General features: G+C 42.9%; 1 protein-coding gene across 2 annotated transcripts in view; it reads right to left on the bottom strand.

The window, feature by feature from the left end:
- LOC139539673 (phospholipid phosphatase-related protein type 1) overlaps window positions 1-23,781 on the bottom strand; it is a 149,031-nt gene that overhangs the window by 34,807 nt on the left and 90,443 nt on the right. For both annotated transcript variants that reach the window (XM_071342850.1, XM_071342843.1), the window contains exon 4: window positions 13,478-13,610. In XM_071342850.1, the coding sequence (XP_071198951.1) occupies window positions 13,478-13,610 (133 nt within the window). The remainder of the gene's footprint in view (window positions 1-13,477; window positions 13,611-23,781) is intronic.

Below are 23,781 nucleotides of genomic sequence, written 5' to 3'. Positions count from 1 at the left end.
ACCTGCCTGTGTTCCAAGAGACTATTAAACACTGAGGAGAACCTGCCTGTGCTCCAAGAGACTATTAAACACTGAGGAGAACCGGCCTGTGTTCCAAGAGACTATTAAACACTGAGGAGAACCTGCCTGTGTTCCAAGAGACTATTAAACACTGAAGAGAACCGGCCTGTGTTCCAAGAGACTATTAAACACTGAGGAGAACCTGCCTGTGTTCCAAGAGACTATTAAACACTGAGGAGAACCTGCCTGTGTTCCAAGAGACTATTAAACACTGAGGAGAACCGGCCTGTGTTCCAAGAGACTATTAAACACTGAGGAGAACCGGCCTGTGTTCCAAGAGACTATTAAACACTGAGGAGAACCTGCCTGTGTTCCAAGAGACTATTAAACACTGAGGAGAACCTGCCTGTGTTCCAAGAGACTACTAAGCACTGAGGAGAACCGGCCTGTGTTCCAAGAGACTATTAAACACTGAGGAGAACCGGCCTGTGTTCCAAGAGACTACTAAGCACTGAGGAGAACCTGCCTGTGTTCCAAGAGACTATTAAACACTGAGGAGAACCTGCCTGTGTTCCAAGAGACTATTAAACACTGAGGAGAACCTGCCTGTGTTCCAAGAGACTATTAAACACTGAAGAGAACCGGCCTGTGTTCCAAGAGACTATTAAACACTGAGGAGAACCTGCCTGTGTTCCAAGAGACTATTAAACACTGAGGAGAACCGGCCTGTGTTCCAAGAGACTATTAAACACTGAGGAGAACCGGCCTGTGTTCCAAGAGACTATTAAGCACTGAGGAGAACCGGCCTGTGTTCCAAGAGACTACTAAGCACTGAGGAGAACCGGCCTGTGTTCCAAGAGACTATTAAACACTGAGGAGAACCGGCCTGTGCTCCAAGAGACTATTAAACACTGAGGAGAACCTGCCTGTGTTCCAAGAGACTATTAAACACTGAGGAGAACCTGCCTGTGTTCCAAGAGACTACTAAGCACTGAGGAGAACCGGCCTGTGTTCCAAGAGACTATTAAACACTGAGGAGAACCTGCCTGTGTTCCAAGAGACTACTAAGCACTGAGGAGAACCGGCCTGTGTTCCAAGAGACTATTAAACACTGAGGAGAACCGGCCTGTGTTCCAAGAGACTATTAAACACTGAGGAGAACCGGCCTGTGTTCCAAGAGACTATTAAACACTGAGGAGAACCGGCCTGTGTTCCAAGAGACTATTAAACACTGAAGAGAACCTGCCTGTGTTCCAAGAGACTATTAAACACTGAGGAGAACCTGCCTGTGCTCCAAGAGACTATTAAACACTGAGGAGAACCGGCCTGTGTTCCAAGAGACTACTAAGCACCCTTTACACGCTCAAATAGCTGACCAATCAGCATGTTACCAACCCTTAGTAAACTTCTGGAAAAAATGGTGTTTGACCAGATACAATGCTATTTCACAGTAAACAAATTGACAACAGAAATTGACAACATGCCACTGACTTTGAGAGAAGCCAGTGTCTATGATGTATGCGGATGACTCAACACTACACACGTCAGCTACTAGAGTGACTGAAATCACTGCAACACTAAACAAAGAGCTGCAGTTAATTTCAGAGTGGGTGGCCAGGAATAAGTTAGCCCTAAATATTTCTAAAACTAAACGCATTGTATTTGGGACAAATCACTCACTAAACCCTAAACCTCAACTAAATCTACTAATGAATAATGTGTAAATTGAGCAAGTTGAGGTGACTAAACTGTTTGGAGTAACCCTAGATTGTAAACTGTCATGGTCAAAAGAAGTTTGAAGTCTGTCCATAATAAAGCACTGCTCTGCCTTCTTAACAACACTATCAGCAAGGCAGGTCCTACAGGCCCTAGTTTCTACCTTCTTAACAAGACGATCAACAAGGCAGGTCCTACAGGCCCTAGTTTCTACCTTCTTAACAAGACTATCAGCAAGGCAGGTCCTACAGGCCCTAGTTTCTACCTTCTTAACAACACTATCAACAAGGCAGGTCCTACAGGCTCTAGTTTCTACCTTCTTAACAACACTGTCAACAAGGCAGGTCCTACAGGCTCTAGTTTCTACCTTCTTAACACCACTATCAACAAGGCAGGTCCTACAGGCCCTAGTTTCTACCTTCTTAACAACACTATCAACAAGGCAGGTCCTACAGGCCCTAGTTTCTACCTTCTTAACAACACTATCAACAAGGCAGGTCCTACAGGCCCTAGTTTCTACCTTCTTAACAACACTATCAACAAGGCAGGTCCTACAGGCCCTAGTTTCTACCTTCTTAACAACACTATCAACAAGGCAGGTCCTACAGGCCCTAGTTTCTACCTTCTTAACAACACTATCATCAAGGCAGTTCCTACAGGCCCTAGTTTCTACCTTCTTAACAACACTATCAACAAGGCAGGTCCTACAGGCCCTAGTTTCTACCTTCTTAACAACACTATCAACAAGGCAGGTCCTACAGGCCCTAGTTTCTACCTTCTTAACAACACTATCAAAAAGGCAGGTCCTGCAGGCCCTAGTTTCTACCTTCTTAACAACACTATCAACAAGGCAGGTCCTACAGGCCCTAGTTTTGTCACACCTTGACCACTGTTCAGGTGCCACAAAAAGGTGCCACAAAAATTGGCTCAGAACAGGGCAGCACGGCTGGCCCTTGGATGTACACAGAGAGCTAATATTAATAATATGCATGTCAATCTCTCCTGGCTGAAAGTGGAGGAGAGATTGACTTCATCACTACTTTTATTTATGAGAGGTATTGACATGTTGAAAGCACCAAGCTGTCTGTCTAAACTACTGGCACACAACTCGGACACCCATTTAAAAAACAAATAAAAAAACACCTTATGGAACAGCGGGGACTGTGAAGAGACACAAAGATTGGCACACACACACACACACACACACACACACACACACACACACACACACACACACACACACACACACACACACACACACACACACACACACACACACACACACACACACACACACACACACACACACACACACACGATAACATATGCACTATACATACACATGGATTTAGTACTGTAGATATGTGGTAGTGGTGGAGTAGGGGCCTGAGGGCACACCGTGTTTTGTGAAATCTGTGAATGTATTGTAATGTTTTAAAAATTGTATAAACTGCCTTAATTTTGCTGGATCCCAGGAAGAGTAGCTGCTGCTTTGGCAGGAATGAATGGGGATCCATAATAAACCCCAGGAAGAGTAGCTGCTGCCTTGGCAGCTACTAATGGGGATCCATAACAAACCCCAGGAAGAGTAGCTGCTGCCTTGGCAGGTAATAATGGGGATCCATAATAAACCCCAGGAAGAGTAGCTGCTGCTTTGGCAGGAACTAATGGGGATCCATAATAAACCCCAGGAAGAGTAGCTGGTGCCTTGGCAGGAACTAATGGGGATCCATAATAAACCCCAGGAAGAGTAGCTGCTGCTTTGGCAGGAACTAATGGGGATCTATAATAAACCCCAGGAAGAGTAGCTGCTGCTTTGACAGGAACTAATGGGGATCCATAATAAATACAAATAGAAACACTGAAAAGTGGCATCCTATTCCCTCTCTTTTGACCATAAGGCCGGGGTCCATAATTACAATCAGCAGCCTATTTTACCTTGAGGGGATGGTCAGGGCGGATGTTGCTACAAATGAACCGCAATAATCCCAAACAGATTCAGCATTTGACAAAAACAGAATTTTTGTCAAACCTTGATTACATTGGGATACGATCACGTCTCTCTCTTAATGCTTGGGAACAGATGTATAATTTTCATTGTTGGACATAAAATGAAGTAAAATCACCAGGAAATCAGTTCAAAATTATTATAATTTAGGATATCTATTTATATAAAAAAAAATCTTCTATTTTTAGGAAAGCTGCAGGAAGGATGCCAGCTGGGATGTACAGTGCAAAAGGTATTCACCCCCCTTGGCATTCATCTTATTTTGTAACATTACAAGCTGTAATGGATTTTTATTTGGATTTCATGTAATGGACATACACAAAATAGTCCAAATTGGTGAAGTAAAATGAAAAAATATATACTTGTTTCAAAAGATTCCAATATAATTTTAACGTAAAAGTGATGTGTGAATATGTATTCACCCCCCTTTGCTATGACGCCCCTAAAAAAGATCCGGTGCAACCAATTACCTCCAGAAGTCACATGATTAATTAAATAAAGTCCCCCAGTGTGCAATCTAAGTGTCGCATGATCTGTCACATGATCTCAGTATATATACACCTGTTCTGAAAGGCCCCAGAGTCTGCAACACCACTAAGCAAGGGGCACCACCAAGCAAGCGGCACCATGAAGACCAAGGAGCGCTCCAAACTGGTCAGGGACAAAGTTGTGGTGAAGTACAGATCAGGGTTGGGTTATAAAAAAATATCTGAAACTTTGAACATTCCACGGAGCACCATTAAATACATTATTAAGAAATTGGAAAGAATATGGTACCACAACAAACCTGCCAAGAGAGGGCCACCCACCAAAACTCACAGACCAGGCAAGGAGGGCATTAATCAGAGAGGCAACAAAGAGACCAAAGATAACCCTAACCCCTCCACAGCAGAGATTGGAGTATCTGTCCATAAGACCACTTTAAGCCGTACACTCCACAGAGCTGGCCTTACGGAAGAGTGGCCAGAAAAAAGCCATTGCTTAAAGAAAAAAATTTGCAAACACGTTTGGTGTTAACCAAAAGACGTGTGGGAGACTCCTCAAACATATGGAAGAAGGTACTCTGGTCAGATGAGACAAAAATTGAGCTTTTTGGCCATCAGGGGAAACGCTATGTCTGGCGCAAACCCAACACCTATCATCACCCCAAGGACACCATATTTTTCCATCGGCAGGGACTGGGAAACTGGTCAGAAGTGAAGGAATGATGGATGGTGCTAAATGCAGGGAAATTCTTGAGGGAAACCTGTTTCAGTCTTCCAGAGATTTGAGACTGGGACGGAGGTTCACCTTCCAGCAGGACAATGACCCTAAGCATACTGCTAAAGCAACACTCAAGTGGTTTAAGGGGAAACATTTAAATGTCTTGGAATGGCCTAGTCAAAGCCCAGACCTCAATCCAATTGAGAATGGTATGACCTCTTAAGGATCGGCCCCTTTTTAAAAAATTTCTCCTAAAATGACATACCCAAATCTAACTGCCTGTAGCTCAGGACCTGATGCAAGGATATGCATATTATTGATACCATTTGAAAGGAAACACTTTGAAGTTTGTGGAAATGTGAAAGGAATGTAGGAGAATATAACACATTAGCGCTGGTAAAAGATAATACCAGTGAAAAAAACAACCGTTGTTTGGTATTTTTTTTGTACCATCATCTTTGAAATGGAAGAGAAAGGCCATAATGTATTATTACGGCCCAGGTGCAATTTAGGTATTGGCCACAAGATGGCAGCAGTGTATGTGCAACGTTTTAGTGTGATCCAATGAAAAATTGCATTTCTGTTCAAAATGTTGTATCAAGACTGCCCAAATGTGCCTAATTTGTTTATTAATAACTTTTCATGTTCAAAACTGTGCACTCTCCTCAAATAATAGCATGGTATGCTTTCACTGTAATAGCTACTGTAAATTGGACAGTGCAGTTAGATTAACAAGAATTTAAGATTTCTGCCAATATCAGATGTGTCTATGTCCTGGGAAACGTTCTTGTTACTTACAACCTCATGCTAATCGCATTAGCCTACGTTAGCTCAACCGTCCCACAGGGGACACACCAATCCTCATAAAGATTGCTGTACACCAGCAGGAACCCATCCAACTTGAAGGAGCTGGAGCAGTTTTGCCTTGAAGAATGGGCAAAAATCCCAGTGGCTAGATGTGCCAAGCTTATAGAGACATACCCCAAGGGACTTGCAACTGTAATTGCGGCAAAATGTGGCTCTACAAAGTATTGACTTTGGGGGGGGTGAATAGTTATGCACGCTCAAGTTTTTTTTATTTTCTTATTTCTTGTTTGTTTCACAATACAAAATATTTGGCGTCTTCAAAGTGGTAGGTATGTTGTGTAAATCAAATGATACAAACCCCCCCAAAAATCAATTTTAATTCCAGGTTGTAAGGCAACAAAATAGGAAAAATGCCAAGGGGGTTGAATACTTTCGCAAGTCAATGCAGGTCCCCTAAAGTAGTGAATGAATAGCCCTTTTGATCCTGTCCTGCATGGTAAACTGTGATTCTGACCTGCATGGTAAACTGTGATTCTGACCTGCATGGTAAACTGTGATCCTGACCTGCATGGTAAACTGTGATCCTGACCTGCATGGTAAACTGTGATCCTGACCTGCATGGTAAACTGTGATTCTGACCTGCATGGTAAACTGTGATTCTGACCTGCATGGTAAACTGTGATCCTGACCTGCATGGTAAACTGTGATCCTGACCTGCATGGTAAACTGTCATCCTGACCTGCATGGTAGACTGTGATCCTGACCTGCATGGTAAACTGTCATCCTGACCTGCATGGTAAACTGTGATCCTGACCTGCATGGTAAACTGTGATTCTGACCTGCATGGTAAACTGTGATCCTGACCTGCATGGTAAACTGTGATCCTGTCCTGCATGGTAAACTGTGATTCTGACCTACATGGTAAACTGTGATCCTGTCCTGCATGGTAAACTGTGATCCTGTCCTGCATGGTAAACTGTGATTCTGACCTGCATGGTAAACTATAATCCTGACCTGCATGGTAAACTGTGATCCTGTCCTGCATGGTAAACTGTGATTCTGACCTGCATGGTAAACTGTGATCCTGTCCTGCATGGTAAACTGTGATTCTGACCTGCATGGTAAACTGTGATCCTGACCTGCATGGTAAACTGTGATCCTGACCTGCATGGTAAACTGTGATTCTGACCTGCATGGTAAACTGTGATCCTGTCCTGCATGTTAAACTGTGATTCTGACCTGCATGGTAAACTATAATCCTGACCTGCATGGTAAACTGTGATCCTGACCTGTGATAAACTGTGATAATTTTTTCTATTTTTTTATTTATTTAACTAGGCAAGTCAGTTAAGAACAAATTCTTATTTACAATGACGGCCCTAGGAACAGTGGGTTAAGTGCCTTGTTCAGGGGCAGAACGACAGATCTTTACCTTGTCAGCTCAGGGATTCAATCTAGCAACCTTTCGGTTACTGGCCCAACGCTCTAACCACTAGGCTACTAGGTTATCTGCCTGGGCCTCTCTGCCTGGGCCTCTCTGCCTGGGCCTCTCTGCCTGGGCCTCTCTGCCTGGGCCTCTCTGCCTGGGCCTCTCTGCCTGGTTCTCTCTGCCTGGGCCTCTCTGCCTGGGGATCCTGTGTCGTGAAGGGACTGCCTTCATTGTATATGTTCATGAAATACACAGAGTGGACAAAACATTAAGAACACCTTCCTAATATTGAGTTGCATCCACCCCCTTTTGCCCGCAGAACAGGCTCAATTCGTCGGGGCATGGACTCTACAAGGTGTCGAAAGCATTCGTTACATTAGAGAAGCTCTCCCCCTACAGTATTACCTCACGCTGCATCTGCCAATTCACTGAGTCGTCTTCCAGCCACGACAACGGCAATAAAGCAAACGTTTTACTTCATAATTGTCAGATAGATATGTGAATCGTACTAATCTAGCTAGCCAGCTGAATGAATGAATGATGTTTTATTTTTGTGTCAACTTGCCTGTTGTCAACTCATCCCTTACGGGATTAATTGACACATAAACAAACATTACAATAATTCACTGTGATAATTAAATGATAATTATTATTCTGGTGTTCTCTGTATTGCACATCACATAAAGAGTGAAAAAATTAAAAATAATAAAATAAAAACAATAAAAAGTAAGGTAAAAATCAATACATAATAGTAAATTATATCACTAGAGCTGTACAATAATATACATACATACATACACACGGTATAAATACACATAGATACATACATACAACATATACAGATAAATAAATAGGAAAAAAAACTGGTAAAAATGACATAAAACTAATGTTACACAAGGTAGATATACATTTTTTGAGGGTAGCTACCAATTCTTAAAAATATGTACAACATGGAATATGCATTCGATGTGCCCTCCGTGCTCCGTTTCACATACTTTAATTTGGACTCATTCTCCGACCCTCCTTGCTCTCATTCTCCGACCCTCCTTGCTCTCATTCTCCGACCCTCCTTGCTCTCATTCTCCGACCCTCTTTGCTCTCATTCTCTGACCCTCCTTGCTCTCATTCTCCGACCCTCCTTGCTCTCATTCTCCGACCCTCCTTGCTCTCATTCTCCGACCCTCCTTGCTCTCATTATCCGACCCTCCTTGCTCTCATTCTCCGACCCTCCTTGCTCTCATTCTCCGACCCTCCTTGCTCTCATTCTCCGACCCTCCTTGCTCTCATATTCTCCGACCCTCCTTGCTCTCATATTCTCCGACCCTCCTTGCTCTCATATTCTCCGACCCTCCTTGCTCTCATTCTCCGACCCACCTTGCTCTCATTCTCCGACCCTCCTTGCTCTCATTCTCCGACCCTCCTTGCTCTCATTCTCCGACCCTCCTTGCTCTCATATTCTCCGACCCTCCTTGCTCTCATATTCTCCGACCCTCCTTGCTCTCATATTCTCCGACCCTCCTTGCTCTCATTCTCCGACCCTCCTTGCTCTCATTCTCCGACCCTCCTTGCTCTCATATTCTCCGACCCTCCTTGCTCTCATTCTCCGACCCTCCTTGCTCTCATTCTCCGACCCTCCTTGCTCTCATTCTCCGACCCTCCTTGCTCTCATTCTCCGACCCTCCTTGCTCTCATTCTCCGACCCTCCTTGCTCTCATTCTCCGACCCTCCTTGCTCTCATTCTCCGACCCTCCTTGCTCTCATTCTCCGACCCTCCTTGCTCAGAACAAGGCAGAATGCCTTTTCAGACACAACCTCTGTGTATGACGCATTATTATCTGGATTGTTTGCCCATGAAATAACAATCCTTTGTATTCCAATTCCCTGATTCTGCCTGGTCCTCTAAGTCTGCCTGGGCCTCTAAGTCTGCCTGGGCCTGGGCCTCTCTGTCTGCCTGGGCCTCTCTGTCTGCCTGGGCCTCTCTGTCTGTTCCTTACTACCTGCAGGCCCTGGTTAACAGTAGTCCCCTACTACCTGAAGGCCCTGGCCAACAGTAGTCCCCTACTACCTATACAAAGAATAGTGTGGGGTTTGGGACTGAACCATGAGTATAAACAAATATCACCAGCGCTGAGCTGAGGAGATGAGGGAGAGACAAGAGGCTCACAGAGAGGTGAGCTCTCTGGTCACTAGTGTGGAAGACAGTGTAAAATTAATCTGATGCTGCTGCCCCTGGCTCTGTCTGAGCAGGGGTACGTGGGTAATGGTGTCTTCTCAGGCTTGGGATTGGTACGATCTGGCCCAGTGTATTCAGTGCCCCCTCCTCTCCTCTCGGAGAGATCTGATAAATGTCATTATACCACAGGAATACCAGAACTAATAGATGGACGTTATAAAGTGGCTGGATGGAAAAACCTACAGACAAGACCAGTAGAACAACTGACAAATCTACAGCCAAGACCAGTAGAACAACTGACAAACCTACAGACAAGACCAGTAGAACAACTGACAAACCTACAGCCAAGACCAGTAGAACAACTGACAAACCTACAGACAAGACCAGTAGAACAACTGACAAACCTACAGACAAGCCCAGTAGAACAACTGACAAATCTACAGCCAAGCCCAGTAGAACAACTGACAAATCTACAGACAAGCCCAGTAGAACAACTGACAAATCTACAGCCAAGACCAGTAGAACAACTGACAAATCTACAGCCAAGACCAGTAGAACAACTGACAAATCTACAGCCAAGACCAGTAGAACAACTGACAAAACCTACAGCCAAGACCAGTAGAACAACTGACAAAACTACAGCCAAGACCAGTAGAACAACTGACAAAACTACAGCCAAGCCCAGTAGAACAACTGACAAATCTACAGCCAAGCCCAGTAGAACAACTGACAAATCTACAGCCAAGCCCAGTAGAACAACTGACAAATCTACAGACAAGACCAGTAGAACAACTGACAAAACTACAGACAAGACCAGTAGAACAACTGACAAATCTACAGACAAGACCAGTAGAACAACTGACAAATCTACAGCCAAGACCAGTAGAACAACTGACAAATCTACAGCCAAGACCAGTAGAACAACTGACAAAACTACAGCCAAGACCAGTAGAACAACTGACAAACCTACAGCCAAGCCCAGTAGAACAACTGACAAATCTACAGCCAAGACCAGTAGAACAACTGACAAACCTACAGCCAAGCCCAGTAGAACAACTGACAAATCTACAGCCAAGACCAGTAGAACAACTGACAAACCTACAGCCAAGCCCAGTAGAACAACTGACAAATCTACAGCCAAGACCAGTAGAACAACTGGCAAAACTACAGCCAAGACCAGTAGAACAACTGACAAATCTACAGCCAAGATCAGTAGAACAACTGACAAAACCTACAGCCAAGACCAGTAGAACAACTGACAAAACTACAGCCAAGACCAGTAGAACAACTGACAAAACTACAGCCAAGACCAGTAGAACAACTGACAAAACTACAGCCAAGACCAGTAGAACAACTGACAAAACTACAGCCAAGACCAGTGGAACAACTGACAAAACATACAGCCAAGACCAGTAGAACAACTGACAAAACTACAGCCAAGACCAGTAGAACAACTGACAAACCTACAGCCAAGACCAGTAGAACAACTGACAAACCTACAGCCAAGCCCAGTAGAACAACTGACAAATCTACAGCCAAGACCAGTAGAACAACTGACAAATCTACAGCCAAGACCAGTAGAACAACTGACAAACCTACAGCCAAGCCCAGTAGAACAACTGACAAATCTACAGCCAAGACCAGTAGAACAACTGACAAATCTACAGCCAAGACCTGTAGAACAACTGACAAAACTACAGCCAAGACCAGTAGAACAACTGACAAACCTACAGCCAAGCCCAGTAGAACAACTGACAAATCTACAGCCAAGACCAGTAGAACAACTGACAAACCTACAGCCAAGCCCAGTAGAACAACTGACAAATCTACAGCCAAGACCAGTAGAACAACTGACAAACCTACAGCCAAGCCCAGTAGAACAACTGACAAATCTACAGCCAAGACCAGTAGAACAACTGACAAAACTACAGCCAAGACCAGTAGAACAACTGACAAATCTACAGCCAAGATCAGTAGAACAACTGACAAAACCTACAGCCAAGACCAGTAGAACAACTGACAAAACTACAGCCAAGACCAGTAGAACAACTGACAAAACTACAGCCAAGACCAGTAGAACAACTGACAAAACTACAGCCAAGACCAGTAGAACAACTGACAAAACTACAGCCAAGACCAGTAGAACAACTGACAAAACTACAGCCAAGACCAGTGGAACAACTGACAAAACATACAGCCAAGACCAGTAGAACAACTGACAAAACTACAGCCAAGACCAGTAGAACAACTGACAAAACTACAGCCAAGACCAGTAGAACAACTGACAAAACTACAGCCAAGACCAGTAGAACAACTGACAAAACTACAGCCAAGACCAGTGGAACAACTGACAAAACATACAGCCAAGACCAGTAAAACAACTGACAAAACTACAGCCAAGACCAATAGAACAACTGACAAAACCTACAGCAAATATCAGTGAAACCACTGACAAAACCTACAGCCAAGACCAGTAGAACAACTGACAAATCATACAGGCAAGACCAGTAGAACAACTGACAAATCTATAGCCAAGACCAGTAGAACAACTGACAAAACCTACAGCCAAGACCAGTAGAACAACTGACAAATCTACAGCCAAGACCAGTAGAACAACTGACAAACCATACAGCCAAGACCAGTAGAACAACTGACAAATCTACAGCCAAGACCAGTGGAACAACTGACAAACCTACAGCAAGACCAGTAAAACAACTGACAAACCTACAGCAAACACCAGTAGAACAACTGACAAACCTACAGCAAGACCAGTAAAACAACTGACAAACCTACAGCAAACACCAGTAGAACAACTGACAAATCTACAGCGAAGGCCAGTAGAACAACTGACAAACCTACAGCAAAGACCAGTAGAACAACTGACAAATCTACAGCAAAGACCAGTAGAACAACTGACAAAACTACAGCCAAGACCAGTAGAACAACTGACAAATCTACAGCCAAGATCAGTAGAACAACTGACAAAACCTACAGCCAAGACCAGTAGAACAACTGACAAAACTACAGCCAAGACCAGTAGAACAACTGACAAAACTACAGCCAAGACCAGTAGAACAACTGACAAAACTACAGCCAAGACCAGTAGAACAACTGACAAAACTACAGCCAAGACCAGTAGAACAACTGACAAAACTACAGCCAAGACCAGTGGAACAACTGACAAAACATACAGCCAAGACCAGTAGAACAACTGACAAAACTACAGCCAAGACCAGTAGAACAACTGACAAAACTACAGCCAAGACCAGTAGAACAACTGACAAAACTACAGCCAAGACCAGTAGAACAACTGACAAAACTACAGCCAAGACCAACTGACAAAACCTACAGCAAATATCAGTGAAACCACTGACAAAACCTACAGCCAAGACCAGTAGAACAACTGACAAATCATACAGGCAAGACCAGTAGAACAACTGACAAATCTATAGCCAAGACCAGTAGAACAACTGACAAAACCTACAGCCAAGACCAGTAGAACAACTGACAAATCTACAGCCAAGACCAGTAGAACAACTGACAAACCATACAGCCAAGACCAGTAGAACAACTGACAAATCTACAGCCAAGACCAGTGGAACAACTGACAAACCTACAGCAAGACCAGTAAAACAACTGACAAACCTACAGCAAACACCAGTAGAACAACTGACAAACCTACAGCAAGACCAGTAAAACAACTGACAAACCTACAGCAAACACCAGTAGAACAACTGACAAATCTACAGCGAAGGCCAGTAGAACAACTGACAAACCTACAGCAAAGACCAGTAGAACAACTGACAAATCTACAGCAAAGACCAGTAGAACAACTGACAAACACTACAGGCAAGACCAGTAGAACAACTGACAAAGCTGCAGACAATAACAGTCTAACAACTGACAAAACTACAGCCAATAACAGTAAAACAACAGACAAACGCACAGACAAGACCAGTAAAACAACTGACAAAACCTACAGCCAAGACCAGTAAAACAAAATGACAAAACCTACAGCCAAGACCAGTAAAACAAAATGACAAAACCTACAGCCAAGACCAGTAAAACAAAATGACAAAACCTAGAGCCAAGACCAGTAAAACAAAATGACAAAACCTAAAGACCAGTAGAACTGACTCACCAATAAACCTGACGATTCTTCTGATGAGGGGGTTCAGGTAGCAGCACTCCCCCGTCAAGATGGTCTTCTCCTGGGTTAGTAGCACCGCCCGTGTGGACTTCATGATGTACATGGATACCTCTCCGATGAAGATCTGACGACAGACAGATACACTCATTTAGTTTTTATTTTATATAATCCCAGCCCCCTGTCCCCACAGGAGGTCTTTTGCCAGGCAGTCAATGTAAATAAGAATATGTTCTTAAATTCTTAACTGACTTGCCTTAACTGAATTAAATAAAGGTTAAATTAATAAATAAAAACGAAACACAAGGTGTGACCAGAGTTACAACCTTATACCTTTACCTGACCCTAACTCCTAGTCCTAGTCCTAACACCTAGTCCTAACCCTAACACCTAGTCCTAACCCTAAAACCTAGTCCTGACCCTAACTCCTAGTCCTAACCCTAACACCTAGTCCTAACACCTAGTCCTAACCCTAACACCTATATCTAAAACCTGGTCCTAACACCTAGTCCTAGTCCTAACACCTAGTCCTAACCCTAACACCTAGTCCTGACCCTAACACCTAGTCCTATCCCTAACACCTAGTCCTAACACATAGTCCTAACCCTAACACCTAGTCCTAACTCCTAGTCCTAACACCTAGTCCTAACCCTAACACCTAGTCTTAACCCCTAGTCCTAACACCTAGTCCTAACACCTAGTCCTAACACCTAGTCCTAACACCTAGTCCTAACACCTAGTCCTAACACCTATCCCTAACACCTAGTCCTAACCCCTAGCCCTAACACCTAGTCCTAATACCTATCCCTAACACCTAGTCCTAACACCTAGTCCTAACACCTAGTCCTAACACCTAACCCTAACACCTAGTTCTGACCCTAACACCTAGTCCTAACCCTAACACCTAGTCCTAACACCGGGTCCTAACACCTAGTCCTAACACCTAGTCCTAACACCTAGTCCTAACCCTAACACCTAGTCCTAACACCTAACCCTAACACCTAACCCTAACACCTAGTCCTAACCCCTAGCTATTGCACTGGTCTTGCTTTGCCATACCTCCAAAATCAAATTTTTGCCTCCTCTGGAGGTCTGGAGAATTTTGCATTCGCCGAAACGGTTTGAATGGGCCTTTGGATTACAGCGGCTACATTTTGATTGGATGTTACATTTTAAGAACACCCCCTCCCCCACACATGCCCAGGGTAGAAGGAGTGCTGTGTGTCACTACCATTCCGGGTAGAATATGCTAGTTTCAAGTGCAAACATAATGCTTTGTATTCAGGACAAAAAGCACATTTCTTGCATTTTATGCAGTATTACGTTAAGGCCTTATTGCAAAGAGGATGCATGTATGGGAATATTTTTTATTCTGTACAGGCTTTTTTCTTTACAATCTGTAATTTATGTTAGTACGGTAGAGAAACGACAATGTTGTTGATCCATCCTCAGTTTTCTCCTATCACAGCCATTAAACTCTGTAACTGTTTTAAAGTCACCACTGGCCTCATTGTGAAATCCCTGAGCGGTTTCCTTTCTCTCCGTCAACTAAGTTAGGAAGGACACCTGTATCTTTATAGTGACTGGCTGTATTGATACACCATTCAAAGTGTAACAATTAATAACTTCACCATGCTGAAAGGGATAGTTAATGTCTGCTTTTTTAAAACTCATTTACCAAAAGGTGGCCATCTTTGCGAGGCTTTGGAAAACCTCCCTGGTCTTTGTGGTTGAAACTGCTTGTAATTCACTGCTCGACACTGGCACGCTGGTAGGGACATTCTATGTGTGGGGTACAGAGATATCCTTCAAAACCCATGATAAACACTATTATTGCAAACTATTATGTGACTTGGTAAGCAAATATTTACTCCTGATCTTATTTAGGCTTGCCATAACAAAGGGGTTGAATACTTATTGACTCAAGACATTTCAGCTTTTCATTTTTAATGAATTGAGAAAATGTTCTACAAATGAAAATTCCTTTGACATTATGGGGTATTGTGATGTCATTATGGGGTATTGTGATGTCATTATGGGATATTGTGATGTCATTATGGGGTATTGTGATGTCATTATGGGATATTGTGATGTCATAATGGGGTATTGTGATGTCATTATGGATGTCATTATGGGATATTGTGATGTCATTATGGGGTATTGTGATGCCATTATGGGGTATTGTGATGTCATTATGGGGTATTGTGATGTCATTATGGGGTATTGTGATGTCATTATGGGATATTGTGATGTCATTATGGGGTATTGTGTGTAGATCCGTGACACAAAATCTCAAATTAATACATTTTAAATTCAGACTGTAAGACAACACAATGTGGAAAAAGTAAAGAGGTGTCAATACTTCTAAAGGAACTGTGTATGAGGATAACCATATACAAGATTTTGTAGATTCATTTTTGCAATGTTGTTTACACAAAGTTTGCAGTTGTTCTCGTAGATAGGTAGAGACTGGGCTAACGCAGCTAACCTTTTAGTTCAATAATTTGCTGTTTTTAACCCTGTTTGTACCCCACACATTTCGGTGGCTTTATAATTGTAAGAGAAAATGAACTAGCTAGCTAGATATACGTAGGTAGCTTTCAAAGTTAGCTGAGTTTTTTCAAAACGAACCTCATTGTGGCTAGTTACTTCTTCTCCCTCATGCTAGCCTTTACAGACAAATATCACGACAGAAACATCAACATTTTAAATATTGATACGGCCAGCATTCTCCCATTTTGCTGCAGCTTCTGCTCATCTTGAAATAAAAAAAAAATCCAGTGAAAACCAGTCTGCCAGTGGGTGAACAGTGTCCTAAAACCAGTCTGCCAGTGGGTAAATAGTACCCTAAAACCAGTCTGCCAGTGGGTGAATAGTGTCCTAAAACCAGTCTGCCAGTGGGTAAATAGTTTCCTAAAAGCAGTCTGCCAGTGGGTGAATAGTGTCCTAAAACCAGTCTGCCAGTGGGTGAATAGTGTCCTAAAACCAGTCTGCCAGTGGGTGAATAGTGTCCTAAAACCAGTCGGCCAGTGGGTGAATAGTGTCCTAAAACCAGTCTGCCAGTGGGTAAATAGTGTCCTAAAACCAGTCTGCCAGAGGGTAAATAGTGTCCTGCAACCAGTCTGCCAGTGGGTGAATAGTGTCCTAAAACCAGTCTGCCAGTGGGTGAATAGTGTCCTAAAACCAGTCTGCCAGTGGGTAAATAGTGTCCTAAAACCAGTCTGCCAGTGGGTGAATAGTGTCCTAAAACCAGTCTGCCAGTGGGTAAATAGTGTCCTAAAACCAGTCTGCCAGTGGGTGAATAGTGTCCTAAAACCCGTCTGCCAGTGGGTGAATAGTGTCCTAAAACCAGTCTGCCAGTGGGTAAATAGTGTCCTAAAACCAGTCTGCCAGTGGGTGAATAGTGTCCTAAAACCAGTCTGCCAGTGGGTAAATAGTGTCCTAAAACCAGTCTGCCAGTGGGTGAATAGTGTCCTAAAACCAGTCTGCCAGTGGGTGAATAGTGTCCTAAAACCAGTCTGCCAGTGGGTGAATAGTGTCCTAAAACCAGTCTGCCAGAGGGTGAATAGTGTCCTAAAACCAGTCTGCCAGTGGGTGAATAGTGTCCTAAAACCAGTCTGCTATGGGGTAAATAGTGTCCTAAAACCAGTCTGCCAGTGGGTGAATAGTGTCCTAAAACCAGGCTGCCAGTGGGTGAATAGTGTCCTAAAACCAGCATGCCAGTGGGTGAATAGTGTCCTAAAACCAGTCTGCCAGTGGGTGAATAGTGTCCTAAAACCAGTCTGCCAGTGGGTGAATAGTGTCCTAAAACCAGTCTGCCAGTGGGTAAATAGTGTCCTAAAACCAGTCTGCCAGTGGGTGAATAGTGTCCTAAAACCAGCATGCCAGTGGGTGAATAGTGTCCTAAAACCAGGCTGCCAGTGGGTGAATAGTGTCCTAAAACCAGTCTGCCAGTGGGTGAATAGTGTCCTAAAACCAGTCTGCCAGTGGGTAAATAGTGTCCTAAAACCAGTCTGCCAGTGGGTGAATAGTGTCCTAAAACCAGTCTGCCAGTGGGTAAATAGTGTCCTAAAACCAGTCTGCCAGTGGGTGAATAGTGTCCTAAAACCAGCATGCCAGTGGGTGAATAGTGTCCTAAAACCAGGCTGCCAGTGGGTGAATAGTGTCCTAAAACCAGTCTGCCAGTGGGTGAATAGTGTCCTAAAACCAGTCTGCCAGTGGGTAAATAGTGTCCTAAAACCAGTCTGCCAGTGGGTGAATAGTGTCCTAAAACCAGTCTGTCAGTGGGTGAATAGTGTCCTAAAACCAGTCTGCCAGTGGGTAAACATAAGGTGAATGCACCAATTTGTAAGTCGCTCTGGATAAGAGCGTCTGCTAAATGACTTAAATGTAAATGTAAATATAAATAGTGTCCTAAAACCAGTCTGCCATGGGGTAAATAGTGTCCTAAAACCAGTCTGCCAGTGGGTGAATAGTGTCCTAAAACCAGGCTGCCAGTGGGTGAAGAGTGTCCTAAAACCAGCATGCCAGGGGGTAAATAGTGTCCTAAAACCAGTCTGCCAGTGGGTGAATAGTGTCCTAAAACCAGTCTGCCAGTGGGTGAATAGTGTCCTAAAACCAGTCTGCTATGGGGTAAATAGTGTCCTAAAACCAGTCTGCCAGTGGGTGAATAGTGTCCTAAAACCAGGCTGCCAGTGGGTGAATAGTGTCCTAAAACCAGCATGCCAGTGGGTGAATAGTGTCCTAAAACCAGTCTGCCAGTGGGTGAATAGTGTCCTAAAACCAGTCTGCCATGGGGTAAATAGTGTCCTAAAACCAGTCTGCTATGGGGTAAATAGTGTCCTAAAACCAGTCTGCCAGTGGGTGAATAGTGTCCTAAAACCAGGCTGCCAGTGGGTGAATAGTGTCCTAAAACCAGCATGCCAGTGGGTGAATAGTGTCCTAAAACCAGTCTGCCAGTGGGTGAATAGTGTCCTAAAACCAGTCTGCCAGTGGGTGAATAGTGTCCTAAAACCAGTCTGCCAGTGGGTAAATAGTGTCCTAAAACCAGTCTGCCAGTGGGTGAATAGTGTCCTAAAACCAGCATGCCAGTGGGTGAATAGTGTCCTAAAACCAGGCTGCCAGTGGGTGAATAGTGTCCTAAAACCAGTCTGCCAGTGGGTGAATAGTGTCCTAAAACCAGTCTGCCAGTGGGTAAATAGTGTCCTAAAACCAGTCTGCCAGTGGGTGAATAGTGTCCTAAAACCAGTCTGCCAGTGGGTAAATAGTGTCCTAAAACCAGTCTGCCAGTGGGTGAATAGTGTCCTAAAACCAGCATGCCAGTGGGTGAATAGTGTCCTAAAACCAGGCTGCCAGTGGGTGAATAGTGTCCTAAAACCAGTCTGCCAGTGGGTGAATAGTGTCCTAAAACCAGTCTGCCAGTGGGTAAATAGTGTCCTAAAACCAGTCTGCCAGTGGGTGAATAGTGTCCTAAAACCAGTCTGTCAGTGGGTGAATAGTGTCCTAAAACCAGTCTGCCAGTGGGTAAACATAAGGTGAATGCACCAATTTGTAAGTCGCTCTGGATAAGAGCGTCTGCTAAATGACTTAAATGTAAATGTAAATGTAAATAGTGTCCTAAAACCAGTCTGCCAGTGGGTGAATAGTGTCCTAAAACCAGTCTGCCAGTGGGTGAATAGTGTCCTAAAATCAGTCTGCCAGAGGGTTAATAGTGTCCTAAAACCAGTCTGCCAGTGGGTGAATAGTGTCCTAAAACCAGTCTGCTATGGGGTAAATAGTGTCCTAAAACCAGTCTGCCAGTGGGTGAATAGTGTCCTAAAACCAGTCTGCCATGGGGTAAATAGTGTCCTAAAACCAGTCTGCCAGTGGGTGAATAGTGTCCTAAAACCAGGCTGCCAGTGGGTGAAGAGTGTCCTAAAACCAGCATGCCAGGGGGTAAATAGTGTCCTAAAACCAGTCTGCCAGTGGGTAAATAGTGTCCTAAAACCAGTCTGCCAGTGGGTAAATAGTGTCCTAAAACCAGTCTGCCAGTGGGTAAATAGTGTCCTAAAACCAGTCTGCCAGGGGGTAAATAGTGTCCTAAAACCAGTCTGCCAGTGGGTAAATAGTGTCCTAAACGTTGTTTGTCACCAGTCACGAATTCGTCCTCCTCATCTGACGAGGAGTAAGAAAGGTCGGACCAAAGCGCAGCGTGGTAAGTGTTCATGATGAATCTTTAATAGAACAAACTGAACACTGAAATACAAAACAATAAAGTGAACGAACGAAAAACCGAAACAGTTCCGTGTGGAACACACAGACACGGAAGACAACCACCCACCAAACACAACAGAAAACAGGCTACCTAAATATGGTCCCCAATCAGAGACAACGACAAACACCTGCCTCTGATTGAGAACCATATCAGGCCAAACGACAAACCCAACATAGAAACACAAAACATAGATTACCCACCCAACTCACGCCCTGACCATACTAAAACAAAGAAAAAACAAAAGAACTAAGGTCAGAACGTGCCATTGTCACCAGTGCTCGTTTAGCTGAGTGTTTATTTGCCCTCAACGCACGGTTTCTCCGACGGCGCTAATCTAGTGAGCACTTTTGGAGCAGGGTATTTGATTGGTTTGACAAGTTGTGAGGCGTCACTGACTGGTTCCCATCCGTCTATAACTGATTTCTGCCATGGACTTCCCGTAGGCTTTCCATTTTAGGAAGCCTGGTTTGCGACGAGGCTACCGTAGCCCGAACCATGAATCCTAACACCCTAAAAGTCAGCCCTAACCCTGGGGAGGGGGGGGGGGGGTACACAGACACACTGTGTCAACAAACATAAACACAAACACAAATCAAATGTGTTGTTGTTGTTTTACAGCAGTTTTACCTCCATAACAAACCAACACAGGGAAGACAGCATTTATCTATTTTAAATCTAAATCTATTTTACAGGACAATATAATAATTACAGTACACGTCCTGAATCTATTTTACAGGACAATATAATAATTACAGTACACGTCCTAAATCTATTTTACAGGACAATATAATAATTACAGTACACGTCCTAAATCTATTTTACAGGACAATATAATAATTACAGTACACGTCCTAAATCTATTTTACAGGACAATATAATAATTACAGTACACGTCCTGAATCTATTTTACAGGACAATATAATAATTACAGTACACGTCCTGAATCTATTTTACAGGAGAATATAGTAATTACAGTACACGTCCTGAATCTATTTTACAGGACAATATAATAATTACAGTACACGTCCTGAATCTATTTTACAGGACAATATAATAATTACAGTACACGTCCTGAATCTATTTTACAGGACAATATAATAATTACAGTACACGTCCTGAATCTATTTTACAGGACAATATAATAATTACAGTACACGTCCTGAATCTATTTTACAGGACAATATAATAATTACAGTACACGTCCTGAATCTATTTTACAGGACAATATAATAATTACAGTACACGTCCTGAATCTATTTTACAGGACAATATAATAATTACAGTACACGTCCTGAATCTATTTTACAGGACAATATAGTAATTACAGTACACGTCCTGAATCTATTTTACAGGACAATATAATAATTACAGTACACGTCCTGAATCTATTTTACAGGACAATATAATAATTACAGTACACGTCCTGAATCTATTTTACAGGACAATATAATAATTACAGTACACGTCCTGAATCTATTTTACAGGACAATATAATAATTACAGTACACGTCCTGAATCTATTTTACAGGACAATATAATAATTACAGTACACGTCCTGAATCTATTTTACAGGACAATATAATAATTACAGTACACGTCCTGAATCTATTTTACAGGACAATATAATAATTACAGTACACGTCCTGAATCTATTTTACAGGACAATATAATAATTACAGTACACGTCCTGAATCTATTTTACAGGACAATATAATAATTACAGTACACGTCCTGAATCTATTTTACAGGACAATATAATAATTACAGTACACGTCCTGAATCTATTTTACAGGACAATATAATAATTACAGTACACGTCCTGAATCTATTTTACAGGACAATATAATAATTACAGTACACGTCCTGAATCTATTTTACAGGACAATATAATAATTACAGTACACGTCCTGAATCTATTTTACAGGAGTACATTTTGACCTAATGGACACCTTGTGGCTGTGTTTTTTTTATTTATGAAAAGCTTTTTGAATCTAAGTATGTAGAAGGCTAGTTGGAAAAAGCCTTTTCTGCAGAAGGAAAGGAAATGTCCTGAGGCAATGTGTTAGCTTCTATATTGTATTGTATTTATTATGGATCCCCATATGAGGTCCAGCAAAATTAAGGACGTTTATACAATTATAAAAACATTACAAAACATTTACAGATTTCACAACACACAGTGTGCCCTCAGGCCCCTACTCCACCACTACCACATATCTACAGTACTAAATCCATGTGTATGTATAGTGCATATATTATTGTGTGTGTTGTGTGTGTGTGTGTGTGTGTGTGTGTGTGTGTGTGTGTGTGTGTGTGTGTGTGTGTGTGTGTGTGTGTGTGTGCCAGTGTTTGTGTTGCTTCACAGAGGACAGTGTAAGAAAGGAGGACAATGCGGTCGTTTCTATAGAGATAACTCTATAGAGATAACTAGAGATAACCTAACATGTTACATTTCAAACCCACTAGTCCACATCCTAACATGTTACATTTCAAACTGGAACCAACAGAAATAGCGAAGGAGAAAATAGTAACATTTTATTCATTGTGTTTATTGCTTTTTCTATTACTACCAGACAGTGTTGTTAAAAATCAGACAGATTCATCATAACTTAAAACATTGTTTCTAGGACTGAGTTCACTAAGAATCTCAGAGAAAGAGAACAATAAATGGAGAAGGAGGATGTTCCAATAAAGAGAGAGAGGGGGATGTTACAATAAAGAGAGAGAGGGGGGATGTTACAATAAATAGAGAGAGGGGGGATGTTACAATAAATAGAGAGAGGGGGATGTTACAATAAATAGAGAGAGGGGGGATGTTACAATAAAGAGAGAGAGAGGGGGGATGTTACAATAAAGAGAGAGAGGGGGGATGTTACAATAAAGAGAGAGAGAGGGGGGATGTTACAATAAAGAGAGAGAGGGGGGATGTTACAATAAAGAGAGAGAGAGGGGATGTTACAATAAAGAGAGAGAGGGGGGATGTTAAAAGAAAGAGAGAGAGAGGGGATGTTACAAGAAAGAGAGAGAGGGGGATGTTACAATAAAGAGAGAGGGGGGATGTTACAATAAAGAGAGAGAGAGAGGGGATGTTACAATAAAGAGAGAGAGGGGGATGTTACAATAAAGAGAGAGGGGGGGATGTTACAATAAAGAGAGAGAGAGGGGATGTTACAATAAAGAGAGAGGGGGGACGTTACAATAAAGAGAGAGAGAGGGGATGTTACAATAAAGAGAGAGAGGGGGGATGTTACAATAAAGAGAGAGAGGGGGATGTTACAATAAAGAGAGAGGGGGGGGGGTGTTACAATAAAGAGAGAGAGAGGGGATGTTACAATAAAGAGAGAGAGGGGGATGTTACAATAAAGAGAGAGAGGGGGGATGTTACAATAAAGAGAGAGAGGGGGTTGTTACAATAAAGAGAGAGAGGGGGGATGTTACAATAAAGAGAGAGAGGGGGGATGTTACAATAAAGAGAGAGAGGGGATGTTACAATAAAGAGAGAGGGGGGATGTTACAATAAAGAGAGAGAGGGGGGATGTTACAATAAAGAGAGAGAGAGGGGGGATGTTACAATAAAGAGAGAGAGGGGGGATGTTACAATAAAGAGAGAGAGAGGGGATGTTACAATAAAGAGAGAGAGGGGGATGTTACAATAAAGAGAGAGAGGGGGGATGTTACAATAAAGAGAGAGAGAGAGGGGATGTTACAATAAAGAGAGAGAGGGGGATGTTACAATAAAGAGAGAGGGGGGGATGTTACAATAAAGAGAGAGAGAGGGGATGTTACAATAAAGAGAGAGGGGGGACGTTACAATAAAGAGAGAGAGAGGGGATGTTACAATAAAGAGAGAGAGGGGGGATGTTACAATAAAGAGAGAGAGGGGGATGTTACAATAAAGAGAGAGGGGGGGGGGGTGTTACAATAAAGAGAGAGAGAGGGGATGTTACAATAAAGAGAGAGAGGGGGATGTTACAATAAAGAGAGAGAGGGGGGATGTTACAATAAAGAGAGAGAGGGGGTTGTTACAATAAAGAGAGAGAGGGGG

The sequence above is a fragment of the Salvelinus alpinus genome, chromosome 1, assembly GCF_045679555.1.
Source record: "Salvelinus alpinus chromosome 1, SLU_Salpinus.1, whole genome shotgun sequence".
Lineage (NCBI taxonomy): Eukaryota > Metazoa > Chordata > Actinopteri > Salmoniformes > Salmonidae > Salvelinus > Salvelinus alpinus.
This window is presented reverse-complemented; position numbering and strand designations above follow the sequence as displayed.